Source organism: Notolepis coatsorum (assembly GCF_963971535.1).
Source record: "Notolepis coatsorum genome assembly, chromosome: 4".
NCBI classification, from domain to species: Eukaryota; Metazoa; Chordata; class Actinopteri; order Aulopiformes; family Paralepididae; genus Notolepis; species Notolepis coatsorum.
In genome coordinates, this window is record NC_140168.1 from 182,493,712 (window position 1) to 182,517,604 (window position 23,893).

At 42.8% G+C, this 23,893-nt stretch overlaps 2 protein-coding genes across 2 annotated transcripts in view; both read left to right on the forward strand.

Moving 5' to 3' along the window:
- The first annotated feature begins 362 nt into the window (after nt 1-362).
- LOC311227322 (cytidine deaminase) lies at nt 363-11,931 on the forward strand. The gene is made up of 5 exons (XM_084312926.1): nt 363-542; nt 1,021-1,167; nt 2,415-2,526; nt 8,188-8,245; nt 11,709-11,931. Exons 1-5 carry the CDS (start codon nt 536-538, stop codon nt 11,820-11,822), a joined length of 438 nt encoding a protein of 145 aa, XP_084169052.1. The 5' UTR covers nt 363-535; the 3' UTR covers nt 11,823-11,931.
- Nucleotides 11,932-12,230: 299 nt separating this feature from the next.
- The window catches only part of fis1 (fission, mitochondrial 1), a 35,221-nt gene continuing 23,558 nt past the window's right edge, over nt 12,231-23,893 (forward strand). Inside the window, exon 1 of the mRNA XM_084313210.1 lies at nt 12,231-12,302. Coding sequence (XP_084169336.1) covers nt 12,258-12,302 — 45 coding nt within the window. The 5' untranslated portion in view covers nt 12,231-12,257. The remainder of the gene's footprint in view (nt 12,303-23,893) is intronic.

Here is a 23,893-nt window from a genome sequence, read left to right on the forward strand (position 1 = left end):
CCGCCACTGGTTCTATCGCCCTGCTCTAAGACAAACTCTAACCTTAACCTACTTCGAAGAGTGCCTAAGCTTAACCAGTGTAGAAACAGGCGTCGGCCAATCAGAGAGCGTCTCCGAGAAATGCGGCTTGTTTGTGTAATCACGCGCCAAAGCATAACCACTTTGAAGCAGAGATAAATATGTACAAGGCGGAAGAGACCCTTCGGCGCTAAACCAATCAGAGAGGGTCTTCGCTGTACGCGGCTAGCCAATCAGAGAGCGTCTTCGCAAACATAGGCTACGGTAAAAAAAAACACGCACTCGGAGATGCCAAGTGTTCGGTGAGTCCCCTCTTCTCTGAGTCCGGTTACCCACATGTCGCCTCATGTGTCCACTCCTACTCCAAAGCAATAATCAAACAAACCCGACCAACCAGCACATTTTAAAACAATTCACGTAGCACACACGTGGATCATAAACTAATGCGCATAAAGTGCAGAGTATATTCTACCAGTGCACCAACATTTTTCAAAGGAGAGAATCTTCACCAGATAATATGGCAGGCAAGTTCAGTTCTCTTTAAATCCCTTTGGTAAAACAAGGTCAAATGAAATATTCCTAGAAAATAATGTGTTTTGCATACGACATGAGGAACTGAATTAGCCATTAATTTATGAGTAGGTCTCATACTCATACAAAGTGCATAAATAAATGGACGTTGGAGCCACCAATGAATATGAAAGTGATAATGTAGAGCCATGTTATATTTGTGTTACCTTGATGTGTTCTGTTATCGTTTGATTGTGTGTTTATTTGGTCTGCACTATGTTTTAATTGTGTCATGTTGTTGTAATGTTGTAAAGTAAATTTTCGGACCCCAGGAAGACTAGCTGGCGTATTTGCGTTAGCTAATGGGGATCCTTGTCAATAAACATTACACTTTGGAGCCCTGCAAGGTTGCGAGTCGTTTATGTATTTGTATATTTTCATTATTTTGTTTCCTCATGCTTATTTCTTTTTTCCTTCCTTTGAGCTGCACAGGGCGCTACAGACACGGGCAAATAGACCAGGCAATAGTCAAAGAGCTAGTTTCTCAGTGCTTGCAGGCTCGGGACATGGCTTACTGTCCGTACAGCAGGTTCCCCGTCGGCGCTGCGATACTGACAGCAGATGGCGCTATAATCACAGGTAAATACCTAACGGTCTTTCTTTCTTTCTTTCTTTCTTTCTTTCTTTCTTTCTTTCTTTCTTTCTTTCTTTCTTTCTTTCTTTCTTTCTTTCTTTCTTTCTTTCTTTCTTTCTTGCTTGCTTGCTTGCTTGCTTGCTTTCTGTCTGTCTGTCTGTCTGTCTGTCTGTCTGTCTGTCTGTCTGTCTGTCTGTCTGTGTTAATAATATGTGTTATTGCCGTGTAATAGGCAAGTTATTCAATGACTTATTAATATTATAATTCATAATATAATTAAATGAATCAGAATAAACCAAAAAGATGATCTTATCACTGGAATATCTTTATTTTATAACTCTCTTGAACCCTCTGGAGGGGAAAAAATAGTGCTGTGGGGGGACAGAGGCCGTACTTTGGGCTTCCCTGATAGTAGACTATTGCATATTAATGTAAGGCCCCCGCCTCAGACCCACTCCTTTCTGAGCTCCGGGAGGGTCATCAGCCGCCTATTCTCTCGGTCCTCCAACAAACATTGTTACTCAGCTGTAAGAGTTGTACCCTTCCTGCTGAGATGTCGTACAGAACTTTGGAACGCTTTGGATAAAAGCGTCAGCTAAATCAGTGGTTCCCAAAGTCGGGGTCGCGACCCAAAGGTGGGCCGCGAGCAGCCACGGATGGGCCGCGAGATGATTTAAAAATTAAAATTAAAAAAAATTAATTTTTTTTTTTTTTTTTTTTTTTTTATTTAATTTTTTTTTGTCAGGCCACTGAACTTAGAAGCAGGCCAGGACAGTGTTTCTAGTTGTATTCTAAAATTCTATTCTATTGTATTCTAAAATGTGACTATATGGTTTTATATTAACTTAATAAATAAACAAAAACGAAAAATCTACTTATTTCAACGAACATTTCAAACTAAATAACAGATTATGCACATAAAACGCTGAAAACAACCGAAACAACAATAGTATTTTAATGAGGCTATTATTATTATCATTATTATTTTGCAACAAGTTAGCCCTCTCATAAATAGCACATATAAATTAATAACTAACTTGAACTAACTTAATAGGATTGAAGTGATATTTGGCTTAAAAAATCGGTCGCCTGGCCAAAAAAAAAAAAAAAAAAGCCAGACGATGTGCATTGGGCCGCGGCTCTCTGACGCCTTATTTTCTGGGCCCCGGCCTGAAAAGTTTGGGAACCCCTGAGCTAAATGACTAAATGTAAATGTAATGTAAATGTAATAATAGCGTGTGTGTTGCTCCAGGCTGTAATGTGGAAAACGCCTCTTATGGCCTGACGGCGTGTGCAGAGCGGACAGCCATCCAGAGGGCGGTGATAGAGGGACACAGACGCTTCACTGCCATCGCTGTGACCTGGTGAGACCACCTCAGCCACACAGACAAACAGGAATAATAATAATACATTTTATTTGGGGGCGCCTTTCAAGACAATAAAAATAGTGGTCTTGGCAAGTCAAAGTTAAAAACAAAACAAACAACAGGAAGTATAAAACGGTGAAGTTACAAACAAATAAACAACAGGGAGTATAGAACAGTGACACACAGGTTATAGTGAATATGCCAGTTTAAACAGAGGGGTTTCTAGTTGGGATTTTAAATGTTGATATGGAGTCAGACTGTCAGACATGCGGGGGCAGGGAGTTCCAGAGTCTGGGAGCCGAGCAGCTGAAAGCTTGAGCACCCATATATTCATGAAGAATATTCATGAATACAAATTTAAAAAAAATCCCTCCCTGGAAAAAATTAACACCGATGTTGTATTTTCTTACACTCCTCTATACTAGTTTTGTATGCAAAATACATGAAAGGAAATATATTATAGAAAATATTCACTCTCCTATGCAGAGAGTTGGACGACGTTCCACTGTCAAACGGGAAGTCAACTAACCGGTGCTACCTTTACTCGTATTAAGATAAGATAAGATACTCCTTTATTTAAGACTAGACTAGAAGTCTTTATTTGTCATGCAGTTTTAACACACACACGCAAGATGGGCGACCCACAGGAACACACACACATGCACTGAGTCGCCGATGAAATGTCTCTCTGCACTTTTCCCATCCCGTCGTCCTTCCCCCCATGGGCAGCCGGGAGCAGATAGGATAGGGCGTCAACGTGAGCCACGCCCGGGGACCAATCCAAGTGCTCCTGTCCGTCTTCGTCAAGGACGCCACAGCGTTAGCGATCTGTTGTTGTACATGTTTTTCCATTGGGTTTATCGTATCGGGGGGGGAACCCTTGCGAGCACGGGGAGAACATGCAAACTCCACACAGAAAGGCCTGGGAGATCCCCCACCTGAGTACCTGGCATCATGGAAGCCTGGGCCCTCATTCATCAACGTGTCTTACGCACAGATTTGTGCTTACCCTGTGCGTACGATCATTTCTAAGCAAAGAGTGGGATTCATCAATTTCAACTTGAACTTGACTTTGTGCTTATGTCTACGCACAGCTCTGAGTACACTTAGCTGACGCCCAGTGGTAGAATATATTATTACAACAAGGAAATGAGCTTCTGTGCATTGCCTATATTGCTATTTTACAATGAACTATAATGAATTACGGTATGAACCGTAATTCATTATAGTTCATTGTAAAATAGCAACAGTAGTGTAATTATGGTCAAAACCCTATAAATAGCATTTGGAATAATAGATCTTTCTCTCAGAATGAATGCAGCATGGTTTATATAGCGTTATCGGAATATACGGGGTGTAGGCTACTGACTGACTGCGCTCCGCGTATCTCAACTCGTTATTATTTTGCGCACAGACTGCAGAAACACGGGAACGTTTTGATTATATTTAAAAGGCTTTACGTTAAACGAAACAAGTGGAGTTTCGAAGCTGTAAGCAGAGTCATATGAACACCCACGATATAGTGTTCTTCCCCCTTTTTACTGCATAAGAAAGAATAGAAAACGCATTGCAATGACACCAGATAGTGGACAGACTATGTATATGATGGGATTCAAGTTCGCGTTTTTGTTGATCATAGGCATGCTGTCAGAGTATGATATCTTAATCAAACATTCTAGAACATTTGTCGTCACAGATCATGTCCTAATAGAACATAGGCTATGGCATGGTCCATCGTGATATTGTGTGGACTGTTATTATTACTGTACCGGTACCACCCATTGTGACAACAGCCTTGTGAGTCCCGCACACAAACATGATGGAATTCAAGTTCATGTATTGAAAGGCAGGCTACATCATACATGCAGTGAGATTCATTGTTCTTGTATATGCTCTCGTATTATTGTTTATATAGGCTACCCAATACTGACATCAAAATAGATGCCTCTAAAAATCATATAGCCAATCGAACACAACTAATAAAGGCATTCATATTACAGCACGGTTATAATGACACACAACCAACGCCAAACAGTGGTCAATGAACGGTCTTTATTAGTATTTTGAGCTGTCCAGGCAGAATTGCAGCAATGGTCTTAGGGAGCCGTTGATATCTGACATCACCGTTTACAAGTCCGCCTTTTATTTATCCCATAATACGCGATAGTGTCTTCTTGGTTCGACAGCAGTGAACAATCTCCGTGAAGCTTCTCAGACTTCCGCTCGGGTCAGTCCATTATTTCACATCCCATGGGGGGTGTTTCCTCACTTTCATGACCATATATGGATAATCATGCACGAGCATTGACGGTAGAACAAAGTGGTATTGATCAACACGGAGGAGCATAGGACCTGTGTACGCACGGTTGATGAATCCCGACTTTCCTGTGCGTACACTGATTCTACATTCTGTGCTTCGTGTGGAAATAGAACATATTCTACGCACACGTTGATGAATGAGGGCCCTGGTCCCCAAGCGGGAATCGAACCCTGGACCTTCTTGCTGTGAGGCAACAGTGTTAACCACTACACCACCGTGCCGCTCTTTATTGATCCCCCCTGGGGAAATTCAGACGTCATAGCAACACGGGTGAGGGGGGGGGGGACGTACAGGTATGGGCAGAGCAATCGGGAGACAATAAATATAGGCAATAAAAAAAATTTGAATATGAATAAAAGTAAACGGTAGGCAAAAGGTGAAGATGATACAGTAATATATACAGTCATGGTCATACAATAGTCCGTGCAGGGTTTAGACGGTCAGACATGACAGTTTTCATGTTCTGCCGTCGTTAGTTCTCCAGCTTCTCCAGGGCCACTGGTTTTCCCTGGCATTTTATCATTTTCCCTTAACATATTGAATAAATAATAATATTATTGTCTCCCCCCCCCCCATATTTCTTAGTCTTTTTTATAAATAAGAACCGATTTTTTTTGAAAAAAGTTAAATAATTGAATTTGTGCAGCTTGTTTATTCACTGTGTCCATGGAAACGAGGATGAACGCAGCCATAAATGTATGGTTTCCTTGATCAGAAAAGACAGCACTATAGTCTGTTTACTGGTGGTAACTGCATCACTGCATAACTCATTAACACTTTGATCGCCGGGGTTAAATTCATAATTTACCATCCCTCGCCAGCCCTATTTAACATGGAGAAGTTCCCCTTTTTTGCAGGGCTATAACTTTTTAAATTGTATTGCTAAATTGACATTACTATGGCCCATTCAACGTCCTATATCTATTGTTCAGGGTGTAGCAACGTTATACTTTTTCATTCACATATTCATACTAAAATACGGTCTAAAGTATAAGTACGTTTTTATCGTTTTCTGCAGCTTTCTCCAGAACTTGATTTATAGCCCCAAATGCATTATATTGATGATGAAATACAGTTTGGTAGGAATCTGTGCGAGATAAAAAATTTCAACTGGACGTGCTTCTAGGAGTTACTACGTATGATCTGATGATGACCGGATGGGGGGGGGGGTCGTTTATAATTCCGTGGCCAACGTTAGATGATTCATCTAGTGTGGGTGATATGATCATTAGAGCAGTTAGTATCGAAGACGTTAAAAAATAACGCTGAAACTCACCGTAGCTTCCTCGCGCCGTTGGGAGATGAGCGTGGAACAGAAATGTTTCTATTATGGGATGTCGAAATATCCGATCCATTTCCAGGTTGTATAATAGTATATACGTCCAAATCATGTTGTTTATCGAGTTATTGGTAACGGATTGCTATCCGTTGTGATCAGCTCGAGTCCTGGGACTATTAGTGAGTGATCGGACCGAATTGAAATGAGCACCAGCTTCCACTTCCTGTTTCTGCCCTGGGCGATCCGCCGATCGGCCACCAGATGGCGCTCTTGAACCGTTGGAGAGTTGAGAGGGGCTCAACAGTACATCTCATGTCTCCGGGGGAGAAATATGATTTCGATTACAGATTTTTGAAATATTGATATCAAAGACGCTGTCCAGCGTCTTCGGCAGAATGAGCATGGCGGGGAAAGACGTGTTTCAGCGTTTTTGGCGATTAAAGTGTTAATGTTCAGACAAGCTTAATTCTTAATTCTTATTAATTCTAATGGTTATTAGTGATACCCTGTATGCACCCAATTCAACCATATAGCCGCATTTTCTTTCAAACTAATTTAGTCACAGACGTCCCGGTTTGGGTACAGATCTTCACCCTCTTGGGCAGAGAGGCGTTTCGCCGGCTGTGACGGACAGGAGTGGAAACAGCTCTGCGTAGGAGCATGGTTCACATTATCATCTCTTCCAGCAGACATCGGACCAAATTGAATCACGTCACAACTTGACAAGAATTTGCCTTTTTCATTCAACCCCTAATGTGAATTGTGACATCGGAGGACTTTACCAGCAATGTTGAAACTAACTAACAAGAGAGTCTTTACGTGATTCTTTTAAGAAGTTATATTCTTAGTCTGCATTTGAAACCTTCGTCTGATCTCAGTGCCTTCAATTTAAACAACGTTTAAACAACATTGGTCTAAAAAGACAGACAGCTTTGTTTGATGTCCCGTTCCACCCACTGACCTGTATATGGCTCCACCCACTGACCTGTATATGGCTCCACCCACTGACCTGTATATGGCTCCACCCACTGACCTGTATATGGCTCCACCCACTAACCTGTATATGGCTCCACCCACTGACCTGTATATGGCTCCACCCACTGACCTGTATATGGCTCCACCCACTGACCTGTATATGGCTCCAACAGCCACTGACCTGTATATGGCTCCACCCACTGACCTGTATATGGCTCCACCCACTGACCTGTATATGGCTCCACCCACTGACCTGTATATGGCTCCACCCACTAACCTGTATATGGCTCCACCCACTGACCTGTATATGGCCCCAACAGCCACTAGGCGGCTAACGCACTTCAGAGTGTTTGCTGGGCTGTGACCTCAGTGACATTATTCAATGTTAATCACATGTTTATACTTTTTGTACAATACTGCTCAATTGCACAGCCCTGCTACATATTCTATTCCACTATATTTGTATTCTAATTTAGTGTATATACTCTACTACATCCTGCACAATTGTACAGCCCTGTCCTATATTCTATGCTATTGTACTTTTATTTTAATTTAGTTTATATATTCCATTTTATTTTATTCTACTTTAATTGTCTGTTAATGTTGCACCAAATGACCAAAACAAACAAAACTTGTGTGTGAAAACTTACTTGGCAAAAGAGACCTTTCTGATTCTGATGAATACACAACATAATCTTAGACCTAGGCATCTCTCTCTCCCTCTCTCTCTCCCTCTCTCTCTTCCTCTCTCTCTCCCTCTCTCTCTATCTCTCTTCCTCTCTCTCTCCCTCTCTCTCTTTCTCCCTCTCTCTCTCCCTCTCTCTCTTCCTCTCTCTCTCTCTCCCCCTCTCTCCCTCTCTCTCTTTCTCTCTCTCTCTCTCTGTCTCTCGCTCTCTCTCTCCCCCTCTCCCTCTCTCTCTCTCTCTCTCTCTCTCTCTCTCTCTCTCTCTCTCTCTCTCTCTCTCTCTCTCTCTCTCTCTCTCTCTCTCTCTCTCTCTCTCTCTCTCTCTCTCTCTCTCTCTCTCTCTCTCTCTCTCTCTCTCTCTCTCTCTCTCTCTCTCTCTCTCTCTCTCTCTCTCTGTAGTGACATCAAAGACCACTTCGTGGGGCCGTGTGGAGCGTGCAGGCAGGTTCTCATGGAGGTACGACTCACTTGTTGACTGTTACTTCAGTTCGTCAGGTATTTTACTGTCAGCAAAAGGCAAGGGAGGTCTGTCATGGAACGATAAGATAAGATAAGATAAGATATTCCTTTATTGATCCCCTGGGGAAATTCAGGCGTCATAGCAGCATGGGGGAGGGGGGAGGGGAGGTACAGGTATGGGCAGGGCAATAGGAATACAATAAACATAGGCAATAAAAAAGGTGAATATGAATAAAAGTAAACGCTAGGCAAAAGGTGAATATGATACAGTAATATGTACACTCACGGTCATACAGTAATACACATGGCACTAGAGTCCATGCAGGGTTTAGTGGTCAAAATCAAATCAAATTTATTTGTAAGGCCCGACAACACACGTTAATGTCCCCATGGGCCGGACACGTCTTCTTTAAACAAGTCAAGAAGAAACATCACAATAAGTCAAGAACAAAACAAGAACACCATAAAGTCAATGCTAGATAAATGCAACACTCCCAGACATACCCCATGCGAAGGTAAGGAAAAACACACTAAAACCTAGCAATAGGAAAAAATGCACCACAGGCAATGTGGAGGAGAGAAACCTTAGAAGGGCCGTTCAAGGGGGGATCTCCCTCCTTAGATGTCGGTGATAGTAGTGTTGCAGTAAAAACAAGCGAACAGTTGGTAGGCATACACTCAAGTGTGTAGTGAAACACAGATAAGTGCATGCGATAGCAACTGAACATTTTGAAAGATTAAAGATAGAGCTGATAGCGGATCTATTTGAGGCAAAGGGGCGGCGCAAAGAGGGTTGCGTCCTCCCGGTCTCCCACTAGAGTCCATGCAGGGTTTAGTGGTCATACAGTAATACACACGGCACTAGAGTCCGTGCAGGGTTTAGTGGTCATACAGTAATACACACGGCACTAGAGTCCGTGCAGGGTTTAGTGGTCATACAGTAATACACACGGCACTAGAGTCCGTGCAGGGTTTAGTGGGTAAGAGTCAGACATCTCTCAACAGTTCTCAAGTTCTGCCGCCGTTAGTTCTCCAGCTTGGTGTGGTAATAGTAGAAGACATAAATATAGGCAATACAATTATAGTACGGTAGAAAAGTTTAAATAAGCAGTGTAAACAATATAATTAACTCTGACAGTATGTTCCATGGTAGGCTGTATATGTTTTTGCCATTATTTTGAGGTAGAGTGTGTAACGCCGTCAAACAGCGACCTCTAGGTGCCCCACTTGGTATTGCACTTTTTATTTGACATCTTTTGCTTTAGTCTGATGTGTGGGTTGGAGTTGAGTGGGGACAGGGGGAGGGGGGGCTATTGGTGGCCACACCTCAGGCTCTGACGAGAGGTCTGGAGACCTTCAGTAATAATGATGTTACTATAGATATAGATATACGATAAGATAAGATACGCCTTTGGGGCGGCTACGTGGCGTAGTGGGCAAGGCGCTCGCCACGAATGCAGAGACGCTGGGCTCGCCTGTTCGAGCCCAGCGCTCCACATTGCTTTCAGTTTAGCTGGTCGTTCATACTAATACACATTGGCCGTATTAGGGGGTGGGAAACTGATGGGTGGGGATCGGGCGTTGTGGACAGCGACTCCTACAGGTCGGTTGATGCGCCTGCGCAGTAGAATCAGGAAGTGTCGGGGGCAGCGTGAGCCTCCCACGCGTTACTCCTCGCCACTGAGAGATCGAGCTGCGCAGGTGAAAAGATGCGACTGCTGTTACCTCAAGTACCGGAGGGGACTTGTGCTATGTATGACTTAGTCCACATTGCAGCTGGCTTGTGGGAGGCAAGAAACAGCGTTCGTGACAGGGGAGGGTTGAATTGGATGATACGAAATTGGGATGGGAGAAAATATATAGAAAATGGGAGAAAAAGTGGATAAAAAAAAAAGATAAGATACGCCTTTATTCCTCCCTGTGGGGAAATCAGGTGTCATAGCAGCAACAGCAGTGATAATGAAAGAGAGGAGACACACAGGTAGGAATAAGGATACAAACAAACCAATAATTCAATAAGAATAAAATATTAATGAAAATAAATAAAAATCTGATCTGCACTGGATGTCTGGGTGAGTGAACAGGGGAGACATATATATACTCTATCAATAATGTCAATATGCGCAGTATGTACAGCCTGCCCTGGTATAATATACAGACTCTATCCTAAGTCTACCCCAGGGACAAATGTATACTGTATTATTATACAGTGTATAGCTAACTTAAGTCTACCTTGTACAAACATATATTACTCCATACTAAGTCTTAGTCTACCCTGGTATAGATAAACAGATTAAACTGATCTCGGTCTTATCTATAAATAGAAATGTACATAATACGAATATGATTGAGGATGTGAGTATATTAATTAATTAATATGCGAGTCAATGTGTAAAGTGCACCAGAGTCCATGCAGGGTTCAGTTCTCCACTTCTCCAGCTGTTGGCCAAGTCAATCCTTGCCCTTTGGTTGTGGAGCTTGATGGCAACTGGCACACATGTTATTATAATATTAATATTCTTACACTATCTTATTATAGCGTGGATTTCTCTCCTCTTTTTATTCTTTTAGCCTGAGGTGTGGCCAGCAATAGAAACCCCTCCCCTATCCCCCCCATCAACCACGAACCTTCTGACTCCAAACCACACGTCAGACCAAAAAGCAACAAATGTAAACAAAGTGCAATACCAAGGGGGACTATTTTGCCCTAGAGGTCGCTGGGGAACTCCACCCAAATTAAGAATTCCAGTATGTTATTTTCATGGCCAAGGGAAGTTCAATCAATATCTGTGAACATGAGCTACTCTCCCCCAAAGCCAGAAACCAGAGAAATAAGAGTCAAACGTTTTTTTTTTTCTTTTTTTTCGCCAAATGAGCTTTATTCTATACAGGTCCTTGAAGTGCTTAAAGTGCTTGATTTTATACCAAAAAAAAGTCGAGGCCTGGAATTCCTTGAAAACAGCCCATTTTTAAATGCTGCTTAAAAAGTCCTTGAAATTCAAATCAACCATTCGCATTAAAAGTTTTGTTCATCCATGATAAAATAGTTCTGAATCAAGATTTTTTTTTCTTTAGTGTAACTAATTGTCGGAAATTGGTTTTAAGTCATAAATATTGGATCTGATTTTTTTTCTATTAAAAAAACAGCATTTAAAAGTGAATTGTATCCTTTTTAAATGCTCTTTTAAAATGGAAAAATAGTGCTTGGAAAAGTACTTGAAAGTCCTCATTTTGCAATGTCTGTGGGAACCCTGAGTAGTGTTCTCAGTTCTGAAACAAACACTGTACACTACGTAAGGTGCTTTTGTGTGTATGTTCATGTGATGATTTCAAGTCTGTAGTCAGTAGTCTTTTGCCCGGTGGAAGTTGTTATTTTGGATGTGGATATATCTATATTGTCTCTTTCATTACAATACAGATTCATTCGATTTCATTGATTTGCATCTCTTGTCTTTTGCCAGTTCGGACCAGACTGGGTTGTCTACTTGACCAAGCCAGATGGATCTTACAAAGAAACCAGCCTTAATGAATTGCTGCCTCTAGCGTTTAGTCCAGCACACCTTGCAATGGACTGACCAAGCAACAACATTCACCCGACATCTGTTTTGTTTCTGACCAGATCAGTGCATTTGCACATTCATCCATAATTGTAATGATTTGTATTTGTTTTGCAGGCTTTTCACTGTGAACCACATATTTTCTTTCACATTAGGAAATGGAATTTTACTCACTGGTATTTTTCTTAATTTTCTAACCTTTGTCTTAATTATATAAAAAAAAAAAAAGTTGAATAATGTAAATAAACTATTCTTTCATTTTAACGTGTGTGATACAGTATTTTGTTGCAAGGTGACCCCATAGAGTTACATAATAGAGGGGTGGCCCCTAGGTGACCCTAACCTCGTTCCAGCTTTATCTCGTGGGGTAAGGTGACGGTGACCCATCCGACAAATAAACACCCAGCTCGTCACTTATCAAAGTGGGCGGTACCCATAACTATTTCCGGAAACATGGAGGCTATCGTGAGTGATGTAGTAGCACCTGAGGATCTTTTGGTATGTTTTCCCCCGTAACAAATCTCTTATTTTGACATTTGGTTTACACCTATATTCGAGTGATACAGTGAGGTTCTTAGAAAACCTACCCACAGATGTATTTTGATCAATAAAGCGAGAAATGCGACGCGTCGAAGATGCTGGCTGGCTAACGGTAGCTAACAACATCCGCGTCACATCTTCTGTTTTTCTATTCGAATCGATTCATTTGACGTCGTACAACAGAGGCTGTATAGCAGCTAACGCTAACCACATTATGGCTGGGTTATGGTCAAGTTAACGTTAGCGACATAATGTACTACAGTGGTTAGTTTAGCTGTGGGGTCAACGTCGCATAGAAGTCCAACGATGAGTCATAACGGGCAACTTTCTCAACTGTTTGATTGATTGATTGATTGAAAAGTTTATTAACAGATTGCAGAATGGGTACAGTACAGCTCAATACATACAATTGTTAAGAGGATGCAGACCTGAGAAAGACTTTCGTCTTGTTTCCATCAGGGTCCCCCATTTTCAATTCATCATATGACACACATGACATACAGATAGACAGTACTGCTACATCTATACATTTATGACATACCAGATTTTCAAATACAGTACTGTTTGTGATACTAAAAAAATCCAGAAGAAGAGTATATACATTTGACATAGAAACTGTGCATTGGGGGAGGTTGGGTAGGTGGGGTGGGGCTGTACATTGGATGTGTGTGTGTGGGGGGGGGGGGGGGGGGGGGGTTGGGTAGGGGGTGGGACACTGTACATTGGAATACTGACATACATTTGACATGGAAACTGTACATTGGAGGAGGTTGGGTAGGTGGGGTGGGGTTGGGTGGGGCTGTACATTGGAATAGCCATGCTTGGTCTTTATTGTACAACTGGGTTAGGACATTTGTAGGGGCCAGTTTTGAATTGCAGTCTCCCGTAGGTGTTCTTTGAGAGTGTTTTTGAAGGTGGGTAGTGATTTACATTCCTTTACAGCTTTGGGTAGGGCGTTCCACATTGTTGTGGCATAATTGCGAAACGTGTTTAGTCCCTTGTTTGAGCCGAATCTGGGTTTTACATGATTTGTGGAGCTCCCTCTGGTGTTGTGATCGTGGTATTCACTGACCTTTGGGAAGTATTTTGACATGTACATGGGTACCTTGGTCGTGTAGTAGTGTATCTTGTAGACCAGGCCCATTGCAAGTTGCTGTACTCTGTCGTCTACTCTAAGCCATCCTAGGTTGGCAAAGTGTGCAGGGGTGAGGTGGGTTCTAGGAGTCAGGTCAAGCAGTAGTCTGACTAGTTTGTTTTGAGATGTTTGTAATTTGGTTTTTAGTGCCTTTGAGGTGCTTTGGTACCATGAGGTGCAAGCATAGTCGTAGTACCCTTGAATGAGTGCTCCTGCCAGAGTCTTCAGGGTATTCTTGTTTACCAGGGAGGAGATCCGGTACAAGAATCGAGTTCGTTGATTGACTTTTTTTATTACATTGGATGCCATTTTGTCACAGGAAAGATTAGCCTCTAGGATGGAACCCAGGTAGGTAATTTCATCTTTCCTTGTGACAATATTGTCACCCACTGTAACTGAGAAGCCGTCTGTTTTGCTGAGTTTGTTATTTGAACCGAAGAGAATGGACTCTGTTTTGCCCATGTGTAATGATAGTTTGTTGTCGGCGAGCCATATGCAGATTTTGCCTAGTTCCGAGCTGAGGGTTTTTTCAACCTGTAACTTGTTCTTGTCAGAGACCAGCAGGGCTGAGTCGTCCGCAAACAGGAACAAGTTGCAGTCACAAGCTGACGACATGTCATTTGCATAAATTAGGAACAGTAGTGGTCCTAGTATGCTTCCTTGTGGAACACCACAGTTCACTGTGAGGGGGGGGATAGGGTACCGTTTACCTCCACCATCTGTTCTCTCCCCTCCAGGTAGGATTGTATCCAGCTCACTGATAAACTATCAAAACCAATTGCTTTTAGCTTGTCAATCGGAATGGTGTGATTGACAGTGTCGAAGGCCTTTTGTAGGTCTAGCATGACCATGCCGCAGTATTTGCCCGCGTCCACCTCTTGCTTGATGTGGTCGTTCAAATAGAGAAGGCATGTGTCAGTGGAGTGGGATGTTCTGAAGCCAGATTGGAATTCGTAGATTAGATTTGTATCCGTAAGGTACTTTTCGACCTGTTCGTATACTATTTTTTCCATGACTTTCGAGATGGATGTAAGGATAGAAACAGGGCGGTAGTTGCCTGGGTCTAATTTGCTGCCCTTTTTGTGCAGGGGTGTTACTCTCGCTATTTTGAAGTCCTTGGGGACGTGTCCCTGTTTTATGGAGAGGTTTATTATGTGTGTGATGACTGGGGTGATGGCGGCTGCTGAGTCTCTGAGGAATTTGGAGGGGATGTTGTCATGGCCAGTGGCCTTGTTCGGTTGGAGGGCGCTCAGTTTATTGAGTACCTCATCTGTAGTTACCATTTCCAGTTTGAAATCGTCTTTGTGGACGCCTAGGTTCTTGTAGTATGCTACTATGTGTTCTACCCCATACTGCCCTGAGTGGGAGGGTAGTTTGTTTACCAGTGTTGTGGCTATGTTTGTGAAGAAAGTGTTTAAGTAATTGGCTACATCCAGTTTGTCTGTGATGAGCGTGTTGTCCGTCTTTATGTTTATGTTTGAGAACCTGGTTTTAAGTTTTTTACTGCAGCCTAGTTGATTATTGAGTAATTTCCAAAGTTCACGTGGTTTATTTTTGTTTTCCTCAGTTTTGTCATTGATGACATTTTTTTTTGCAGTTTTTATCATGGAGTTTACGTCATTTCTTAGTCTGTTTCTTTCTAGTTTGAGTTCAGTCACGTGGGCTTGGAGTTCACTGCTCGTGCTTTTGGTAAGCTTTGACTGACTTTTATGAAATTTAGAGCATTTTTTGTCTCTGGCTTTCATAGCGGTCAGTATTTCAGTGTGCATCCACGGCTCAGCGCGATTTTTTACCCTGGTGGTTCTTAGGGGGGCCATGTTGTTTAGTATTGTTGAGAATTTGGTTTTGAAGCCAAGCCAGGTTTCTTCAACCAGTGTACCATTGAGTTCATCTGACCAGTCCAGGCTCTTCAGTTCAAGGTTAAAGGCCTCGCTAGAGTACGTTTTGAGGTCTCTAGATGTGACCATTTTGTGACAGCCAGCCTTTGGCTTTTTGCGGGAACAGAATATCATATAATGATCACTTAACCCGCATGCTATCACCCCTTTATTGGAGATCATGGACTTGTCGGAGGTCAGGATGAGGTCAATGGTAGTCTGGGTTGATTCACACACCCTTGTGGGTTGGGTGATTAGCTGGCTGAAACCGTGCAGATCAGAAAATCTACTGAAGGCCTTGAAGACGGGTGCTGCTTTACGTAGCATATCCGTGTTCCAGTCCCCAATGAGGATTTTTTTCTATGCCCTCCACCCCAGTTAAGCACCCATCAAGTGTGTCATAAAAGCCACTCTGTTCTGGTGGTCTATAGATTGTGCCTATTAGTACTGATTTTGCCCTTTCAAATAAGATTTCAATCCATACAGTTTCAATCTCGTCATGGTTAAGGTCAGTACGGTTGCTGAATTTGGTATCTTTGTGTATATACACACAGACACCACCTCCATACTGTTCTAGTTATTATGTCCATTGTGTGGCTTCTCCTGTCATGGAACCTGTATATAGTTATATGACTGTCACGTACCTCACTGCCTTCCAGAGGTGGGACCAAGTCATTGTTTTGCAAGTCTCAAGTCAGTCGCAAGTCTTGGTACTCAAGTCCCGAGTCATGTCCCAAGTCAAGACAGGCAAGTCCCAAGTCGAGTCCCAAGACAAAGTCGAGTCCTAAGTCCTAACCTTTAAGTTTTTAGTCCTAAAGAAGTCATAATACGCGTTTCACCAAAAAGTTTCATTATCAACTTGTTGGCAAAACATAATCTAATTTCTATAAATGTAATAATATTCAGAATCAGTCTTACAAGATACAATTGGGCAAGAGCTGCTTGAAAACCACTTCAGGAGTATATTGAGAGAAAAAAATAATAAGGATCACCATATCCATTTTAAAGCAAAGGTATAGGATAACAATAACCAACATATTGTCTTCCCACTTGGACCAATCATTTATTTAACGTCTGCCTGCCCTGTATATACAGTCTAGGCACATGATCCATAATAGCAGACCTCGGTTCAACTAACCTTAACACTTTGACTGCCGGAAAACGCTTAAAAGCGTAATTCCCGGCCATGCTCAAGTTGCCGAGGACGCTTTACAGTGTCTTTAATATCAATATTTCAAAAATCTGGGATCGGATTCATATTTCCCCTCCGCTGGCCTGAGATCCACCAGGAGGACCCACTGAGCTCTCTGGCGGTTCAGGAGCGCCATCTGGTGGCCGATCGGCGCAATCGCTTAACAGGAAGTGCTATGGAGGTTGTGCTGGTCGGCCGTATTACTTCCGGGCACTCGCTATAGGTCCCGGGACTCGATCTCGACACACTACATAGTAGGGATGCCCCGATCGATCGGCCCCCGATCGTTATCGGCCGATAATCAGTATAAATATGCGATCGGGGAATTCCGATAATTAGTCATATTCGCCGATCGCGGAAACTGATCAAGTGGATATCTCACTCGCTTGTCTCAGACGCACAGGACCTGCAAACTGCTCCTCCTCCCTAGCCCCGCCCGTACCCGTGTAGAGTTTGTAAACACGGAGGTGGACCTCCTCTGCTGAGTCTAGATAGTGCATTCGACCTGAGCTAACGTTAGCTACCTAGCTATCGTTACTGTTTAAACAAAATTACCCAGTCAACTATTCACTTTTAGTAGGCATTGTCTAACGGTATTTAGCCGGCTAGCTACTGATAGCTCCGGATATCAACAAATGCCCCAGGAAGTCCAGTAGCCCATGTTGATATCTCCGTTAGCTTGCGTTAGCTTGCGTTAGCCGACGTTAGTTCACGGTTCAAAACGAAATGTCCGATTGAACTAAATAGTTGTCTTAACGTCATCGAGCCGGCTAGCAGTAGCTACAGATAGCTCCTGATATCAATGTCTTATAACATTGATTGAATGCGTATTCGAGCTTGAGGGCTTGCTGAATGTGAAATGACCAAAGCATAACGTTACCAATAGGGTCCCGCTGCAGCGCCGGAGAATCCTTTTTGGAGCTAGGGCTACTAGAGTACACACAGACAGTGGAGCTGTTTGCAGATAGCGAGCATTTTGACTTGTTGCGTGGTGGCGATGTCTCGCAGATAATACAACTACAAGTCTAATTATATAATATATATATTTTATTAAAAAAAAAAAAAAAAACCTTTTATATAAAATAAATTTTATTTTCTTTTTAATCAAAAACGATCGGTATCGGATCGGTATCGGCCGATATGGCTCACGACGATCGGTAATCGGTATCGGTGGCAAAAAACATGATCGGGGCATCCCTACTACATAGCGATCGATTGCCAATAACTCGATAAACAACATGATTTGGACATATATACCATTATACAAGCTGGAGATGGACCGGGTAAATCGACATCCCATAATGGTAAAATTTCTACTCTACGATGATCGCCCAACGGCGCGCGGAGAATGGGGTGAGTTTTAGCGTGTAAAATTACCGTCTTCGATACTAACTGCTATTATCAACATTTGACCCACATTAGATGATTGGTATAACGCTGCCCACGGAATTATAAACGCCCCCTAGCCCATCCGGTCAACATCAGATGACGTGTAGTAACTTCTAGAAGTACGTCTAGTTGGAATTTTTTATATCGCGCTGATTGCCATAAAACTGTATTGCATCATCAATATAATGCATTTGGGGCTATAGATCACGTTCTGGAGAAAGATGCAGAAAGAGATGAAAACATACTTATACATTAGACCATACTTTACTATGAATATGTGAATGAAAAAGTTTAACGTTGCTACACAATGAACAATACATATAGGACTTTGAATGGGCCCTAATAATGGCAATGTAGCAATAGAATTTAAAAAGTTATAGCCCTGCAAAGAAGGGGACTTTCTCCATAGACAAATAGAGCCGGCAACCTACGGTTGATAATGAATTTAACCCATGGCACCCAAAGTGTTAACCCTTTATCAATTTTGGGGTATAAAAAATCTGTACTGAAATGACAAGGCATCTCTGCATTTCATATATTAGGTAGTTTATTAGGTATTAGAATTAGGTAGGGCCTAATTCGTGTGCGAGTTCTCTCTCTCTCTCTCTTGGATAAAATAACAAACTCAGCAAGGCCAACGGCTTCTCTGTTACAGTGGGTGACAATATTGTCACAAGGAAAGATGAAATTACCTACCTGGGTTCCATCTGACATTGACCAAATTTGATATGCATGACCTTGGTTGGCTCTAGGTCAACTCCTGAAAAGGGGGTCAATGTCAGACCTTGCAATCAAAAGTTAGGGGGCGCACTGAAATTATGGCAAGGGTTATTAGCCCCCTAACTTTTGATTGCAAAGTCTGACATTGACCCCCTTTTCAGGAGTTGACCTAGAGCCCACCAAGGTCATGCATATCAAGTTTGGTCAATGTCAGACCTTGCAATACACTGTAAGGCACTGTAAGGCTACTGTCCTGCCTCACTTCCAGTGATGAAGCTAAGCTATGCTAACGGAGCGTCTATTCCCAAAGCTAAAATGCACGCACAGAGACAAAAAAAGGTATGTATCTTCTTGTCTAACTCCAGGGAAGATGTTAAATAAGCTAATTTCCCAAAATGTTGGAGTTCCCCTTTAACAATTGTGTGTATTGAGCTGTACTGTATTGTACCCATTCTGCAATCTTTAATACAATTGTTTTAAGGAGCAGCATTAATGTTAGGCTTTCATCAAGCAAGACATTTCTGATTGTTTATAAACCAAGTTACATACCGTTATTTATGCAGCTTCAAATGTAGTTGGAAGTTGTTGCGTCTCCATCTGTGATTTTCTGCAAACGAAGCAATATTTGGTATAATTTCCCACTGGATCCGTTGTTCTTAACGTTCGTAACTTACTTCTTCTCTGGCGCAAATTCATTGGATGCTGTCGGATTGTTTCAAACAAAGTGGGCAGAAGATATGATCTTTGAGCCAAGACACAAATTACATTTAACTAAAACTATCTTTTCTTTGTGCTCGACAAAAGAGAAATTGTGACTATATCCATCTGTAAAAACGCGACTAGTGGGGGCTGCCATGACGGTCAAATAGTAAACAACACCCACAGGCCACAGCACAGCGTGTCTCCGTGAGTAGGGTCCAGCTGCAGCGCCGGAGAATCCTCTCAAGGGGCAAGCGCAAGCCTGTGGCAGCCACGAACCTACTACTTTCTATATAGCAGCTGGGAGGTGCGCTGTTTTAAGTGAGCGACGAGCGTGTGTTATTGGATTGATTGATTGCTTGAACATCCGAGCTGCTTCTATAGAAAGAAGGTTCGTGGCTGCCACAGGATTGCCCAGTGAGAGGATTCTCCGGCGCTGCAGCTGGACCCTATTGGTCTCAGACCGGAGAGGAGAACTGCGCTGCAGCTCGCTACCAATCTACATAAAAATAACGCAGTAACTAACGAACCATTCAGTATTTAATATAACTTATCTTTGGGCATGGGGGAAGCCAAGGTATCAAGTCTTCTCAAGTCAAAAGGCTCAAGTCTAAAAGCACGAGCAGTGAACTCCAAGCCCACGTGACTGAACTCAAACTAGAAAGAAACAGACTAAGAAACAACGTAAACTCCATGATCAAAACTGCAAAAAAGAATTTCATCAATGACAACTGAGGAAAACAAAAACAAACCACGTGAACTTTGGAAATTACTCAATAATCAACTAGGATGCAGTAAAAAACTTAAAACCAGATTCTCAAACATAAACATAAAAACGGACAACACGCTCATCACAGACAAGCTGGATGTAGCCAATTACTTAAACATTTTCTTCACAAACATAGCCACAACACTGGTAAACAAACTACCCTCCCACTCAGGGCTTTATGGGGTAGAACACATAGTAGCTTACTACAAAAACCTAGGGGTCCGCAAGGACGACTTCAAGCTGGAAATGGTAACAACAGATGAGGTACTCAATAAACTGAGCGCCCTCCAACCTAACAAGGCCACTGGCCATGACAACATCCCCTCCAAATTCCTCAGAGACTCAGCAGCCGCTATCACCCCAATCATCACACACATAATAAACCTCTCCATAAAACAGGGACACGTCCCCAAGGACTTCAAAATTGCGAGGGTGACCCCTCTGCACAAAAAGGGCAGCAAATTAGACCCAGGCAACTACCGCCCTGTTTCTATTCTCACCTCCATCTCGAAAGTCATGGAAAAAATAGTCTACGAACAGGTCGAAAAGTACCTAGCGGGAAAAAATCTAATCTACGAATTCCAATCTGGCTTCAGAACATCCCACTCCACTGACACATGCCTTCTCTATTTGAATGACCACATCAAACAAGAGGTGGACGCGGGCAAATACTGCGGCATGGTCATGCTGGACCTACAAAAGGCCTTTGACACAGTCAATCACTCCATTCTGATTGACAAGCTAAAAGCAATTGGTTTTGATAGTCTATCAGTGAGCTGGATGCAATCCTACCTTGAGGGGAGGGAACAGATGGTGGAGGTAAACGGTACCCTATCCCCCCCCCTCACAGTGAGCTGTGGTGTTCCACAAGGAAGCATACTAGGACCACTACTGTTCCTAATTTATGCAAATGACATGTCGTCAGCTTGTGACTGCAACTTGTTCCTGTTTGCGGACGACTCAGCCCTGCTGGTCTCTGACAAGAACAAGTTACAGGTTGAAAAAACCCTCAGCTCGGAACTAGGCAGAATCTGCATATGGCTCGCTGATAACAAACTATCATTACACATGGGCAAAACAGAGTCCATTCTCTTCGGTTCAAATAACAAACTCAGCAAGACCGACGGCTTCTCAGTTACAGTGGGTGACAATATTGTCACAAGGAAAGATGAAATTACCTACCTGGGTTCCATCCTAGAGGCTAATCTCTCCTGTGACAAAATGGCATCCAATGTAATAAAAAAGTCAACCAATGAACTCGATTCTTGTACCGGATCTCCTCTCTGGTAAACAAGAATACCCTGAAGACTCTGGCAGGAGCACTCATTCAGGGGTACTACGACTATGCTTGCACCTCATGGTACCAAAGCACCTCAAAGGCGCTAAAAACAAAATTACAAACATCTCAAAACAAACTGGTCAGACTACTGCTTGACCTTACTCCTAGAACCCACCTCACCCCTGCCCACTTTGACCTAGGATGGCTTAGAGTAGACGACAGAGTACAGCAACTTGCAATGGGCCTGGTCTACAAGATACACTACACGACCAAGGTACCCATGTACATGTCAAAATACTTCCCAAAGGTCAGTGAATACCACGATCACAACACCAGAGGGAGCTCCACAAATCATGTTAAACCCAGATTCGGCTCAAATAAGGGACTAAACACGTTTCGCAATTATGCCACATCAATGTGGAACGCCCTACCCAAAGCTGTAAAGGAATGTGGATCACTACCCACTTTCAAAACCTCTCTCAAGGGACACCTACGGGAGACTGCAATTCAAAACTGGCCCCTGTAAATATCCTAACCCAACCCCCTCCAATGTACAGTCATTTACCTAGTATGGTTTTGTCAATAGTCCAATGTACAATTTTGCTTGTTTGTACAGTGTCTCCCCCCCCCCCTCAATTGTACAGTTTTGCTTGTTTATACAGTGTTCCCCCCCCCCCCCCCCCCCCCCCCCCCCCCCAACCACCTCCAATGTAAATTACCCAGTATGGTTGTCAATATCCCAATGTACCCAACCCCCCCCCACCCAACCTCCTCCAATTTACAGTTTCTACGTCAAATGTATATACTCCCTTTTCTTGACTCCTTCTGTATCACAAACAGTACTGTATTTGCAAATCTGGTATGTCATAAATGTATAGATGTAGCAGTACTGACTATCTGTATGTCAAGTATGTCATATATGTCCTGATGAATTGAAAATGGGGGACCCTGATGTAAACAAGACAAAAGTATTTCTCTGGTCTGCATCCCCTTAAAGGCCAACCTCTAGGTTAAACCCTACTGATCAATTATGGGTAGTTTACATCATTGGTATATAATTTCATTATTTATTTATTTCCATTTGACACCGGAAATGCCACTCTGAAAGAGTTAAAAAGGTCCACGCACGAATAACATGCACGCGCGAATCAAAAAAGCTTATCAAAACGCCGACGTCACAACAGGTGTGGCTTGCATATTAATGAGCCGAATCTAATGTTGCTTTTCCACTAAAATAAAGTACTCAGTTTGTCTCCGTGTGGGGAGGCGGGGCTGCTGGTGATCAGCATGAGAGCTCCAGAAATGACACGTGAAAAACTGCAGACCACTGATTGGTCAGAAGAGAGACGCGTGACGTCACTGTTTGGGGAGTCTGAACGAAAACAGAATGTCCGCGCCGCCATCTTTAATGTCTCGCGTAGGATATCTTTTGTGTGTTTGCAGCAAGAAACGAGTGCAATAAAAAAGGATACAGTCACTGTGTATTCTGCCTCATTTATTGATGAAACAAAACCGACATCAACACAATTTGCCACCGAGCGGAGAGTTTAGTCTGACAAAAAGATCGCTGATTAGTTACGCTTGTTGTTGGGGGTTAGGGACGTAACGTTAGTTAGCCTAATGCTAACGTTAGCAGATAGACACGAGAGGCTATCTGTGTAGAATAGACACAATGAGGTAACGTTAGCGTTAGCATAATAGACACAACGAGAGTCTGGTTAATGTTGTTATTGATTGATTGAAAACTGTGTTTTACTCTGGCTTGCCAAGCTCATCATAGCCCCTTTCGTGACTGATGCACCGAGTGAAGCTTGTGGACTCGACAACAGCGGCGGCCGCAGGGCGCCGGAGCCCGCAGCGCTAGTTAGCTCATAGCTATCGTGTAACACTAGCCTTTGCGGGCTCGGGCGCCCTGCGGCTGCCGCCGCCGTCGCGTCCATGGGCCCCCCGGCAGGGCACCCGTGGGGTCGGGTCGGGGTGTACAGAGAGGAGAGAACCTCCAAGGTCATGCATATCAAGTTTGGTCAATGTCAGACCTTGCAATACACTGTAAGGCACTGTAAGGCTACTGTCCTGCCTCACTTCCAGTGATGAAGCTAAGCTATGCTAACGGAGCATCTATTCCCAAAGCTAAAATGCACGCACAGAGACAAAAAAGGTATGTATCTTCTTGTCTAACTCCAGGGAAGATGTTAAATAAGCTAATTTCCAAAAAAAGTGGAGTTCCCCTTTAACAATTGTGTGTATTGAGCTGTACTGTATTGTACCCATTCTGCAATCTGTTAATAAAGTTTTCAATCAATCAATCAATTCAATCAATCAATCAATCAAGTCACAAGTCAAAGTAGGGCTGGGCGATATGACCAAAAACGTTATCGCGATAAAATTATAAAATTATTTTCATATAATTCGATATCGATAATTATCGTCGATATAATGTCCGTCAAGTTTAATTAACTTCTTATGCTGCTGCGAATGTCTCAAGTCGA